The 2,020-nt window shown below is 36.4% G+C and overlaps 1 protein-coding gene across 1 annotated transcript; it reads right to left on the bottom strand.

Annotated features, from left to right (window-relative positions):
• Positions 1 to 226: 226 nt before the first annotated feature.
• On the bottom strand, positions 227 to 1,372 carry LOC143539447 (uncharacterized). Its single transcript, XM_077032763.1, has 2 exons — positions 456 to 1,372; positions 227 to 373 (listed from the first exon to the last, which is right to left on the bottom strand). Exons 1-2 carry the CDS (start codon positions 1,296 to 1,298, stop codon positions 317 to 319), a joined length of 900 nt encoding a protein of 299 aa, XP_076888878.1. The 5' UTR covers positions 1,299 to 1,372; the 3' UTR covers positions 227 to 316.
• Between the last annotated feature and the right edge of the window lie 648 nt (positions 1,373 to 2,020).

The raw sequence follows: 2,020 nt of genomic DNA on the forward strand, positions 1-2,020 counted from the left end.
TACACTACTTGTATATATAATTACTCTACTTGATTCTCACGTTTAGCACGTTAATTTCATTTGTACGTTAACCTTCCCTATGTATATATATATATATGTAAAGACACAAGGACATGAAGGATCACAAAACCACAGAAAAAAAATAAGATAACAAAACTAGCCGCATTCACAGTATAACATGTTTAATTATCAAAGAATAGCATATAACCACAACAATCAATTTTCATTAATGAACAAGAACAAACCAATGTATGAACTTTACAACCAGAAACCTCAACCAATGAAAATGGCAATACTATGAAGAAGCAAAACTGACCTAATTGTTAATATCTTCCCATTGTGTACCAAGAATCTGAAGATCACTAAGCTGTTTCTACAAACAAACAAAAAAAAACATATCAAATTATGTACAATTGTACAAACCTTACATTTCTGAAGTTTAATTAAAGTATTACCTCATGAAAAGCTCCCAAATTATCTTGATAATTAAATATGAAGGATGGGCTCCAATTGCTTGACATCATAGATGAATTATCACCAAAATGACTAGTTGAATCAACTAATTGGTCTTCTCCAAAGTTTGTATTTTGATGCTGATCTACACCATGACAACCTATTTTTATATTTCTCTTTTTAATTGTTCTCTTCCTTGCCCTTGCCCTTGCCCTAGCCTTTTTCCTTGTTTCCTTAACTAAAGAGTGATCAATATGGGAAACATTTTTCTTATCTTTGTTACTACAAGAATCGATTTTTTCGTTATTCGTTGTGATTACCGATTGATCATAATTTCTAGGTAGAATAGCTTCACATTCTGAAGCAAAAGATGGAGTGTGTGACACATCCATGAGGCTGCGGCTCGGGTTGCTCAGCGGTTGGGTGCGGAGATCTTGAATCGCAGTTTGCGACTTCATGAGCAGCCATTGGACAGTATTGCTAGCCTTATCAAACCCTAACATGTCTTGCAACTTAAAGAACTTTTTAGCAACATTAAGGGACAATCTCATTCGTCGGTCCCTGGGGCCTCGAGCGGTGTTGATCTTGCTGTGATGGTCTTTCCTGGAAGATTTCTTGCCGGTTAAACGCTTATTTTCAAGAATCAAATGACCGGTGAAGCGATTGCCACTATCAGACTCAAGAAATTTCCCATTATTGCAGCTGGAATTCTCCTTGGTAGGCTGCGAATTAGCGGTGTCAAGATTCGGGATTTCATGGTTGTAGTATCCGAAAGAAGTCACCCCTTGTTGGTTAATTGTAGAGAAAGGGGTGTTGCCATTGCTATTATTGTAGGAAGGATGCATCTCTTTAGTCTATTCTATGGAGAGTTCTCCCTGTATGTTTACTTTATGTATGAATTATGATAGATCTGGCTCGGCTAAACATATCCTCCTAAATTTTCATCGTACCCTACAAAATATCATATCAAATTTTTTTTTCTATTTTTAGTTTTAGTATTAAAAGAGGGAATACATGCAGCCGATTTGACAAGATGAAGTACTAGCTATACCTTTGTAGTCCAACAAGTAAAAAGAGGAGGGAGGTGAGTTTGAAGGATTAATATTTGGGAAAATTCCCAAAGTGATCACCCTTTTAAGAGAGAGAGAAAATCAAAATAGTCCATTTTTTTCTTAAAATTTGGAAATAACTGTTCAAATCTCGTTTGGGAGTCACATTGGGAATCAATCCAACGAGATTCAAAACGGTTTGAATCTTGCTGGCTCCGGTCAAATTTTAGAAATGTATCGTCTGCTTCGTCCATTTTTCAAGAATTTTTTTTTGTCATTTTCTTTAACATATCTCTCTCTTCTCACCATCTCTTCCCATTTTGTCTCCATCAATCATCTTCGTTAAAATAAACCTCCAACCATGTATACCGAATTAGGCTCCAGTGGCGCTTGAACCGTTTTTGACGAGCACAAATTGAAGTCAATTGATGGATTTATCAGGCTTTGATTTGTGCTCGCCAGAAGCGGTTCAAACGTCACCCGAGTCCAAACCGGTTTACATAGTTGGAGGTTTTTGA

This window comes from Bidens hawaiensis, unplaced genomic scaffold, assembly GCF_021521415.1.
Source record: "Bidens hawaiensis isolate Kalapana, Puna unplaced genomic scaffold, B.hawaiensis_p1.1 tig00011896_1, whole genome shotgun sequence".
In the NCBI taxonomy this organism is placed as follows: Eukaryota; Viridiplantae; Streptophyta; class Magnoliopsida; order Asterales; family Asteraceae; genus Bidens; species Bidens hawaiensis.

Coding starts and splice junctions, on each gene's coding strand:
- LOC143539447 (XM_077032763.1), bottom strand. CDS start 1,298: ATGCATCCTTCCTACAATAATAGCAATGGCAACACCCCTTTCTCTACA. Junction 374..455: donor ATTTGGGAGCTTTTCATGAG/GTAATACTTTAA, acceptor GTTTGTTTGTAG/AAACAGCTTAGTGATCTTCA.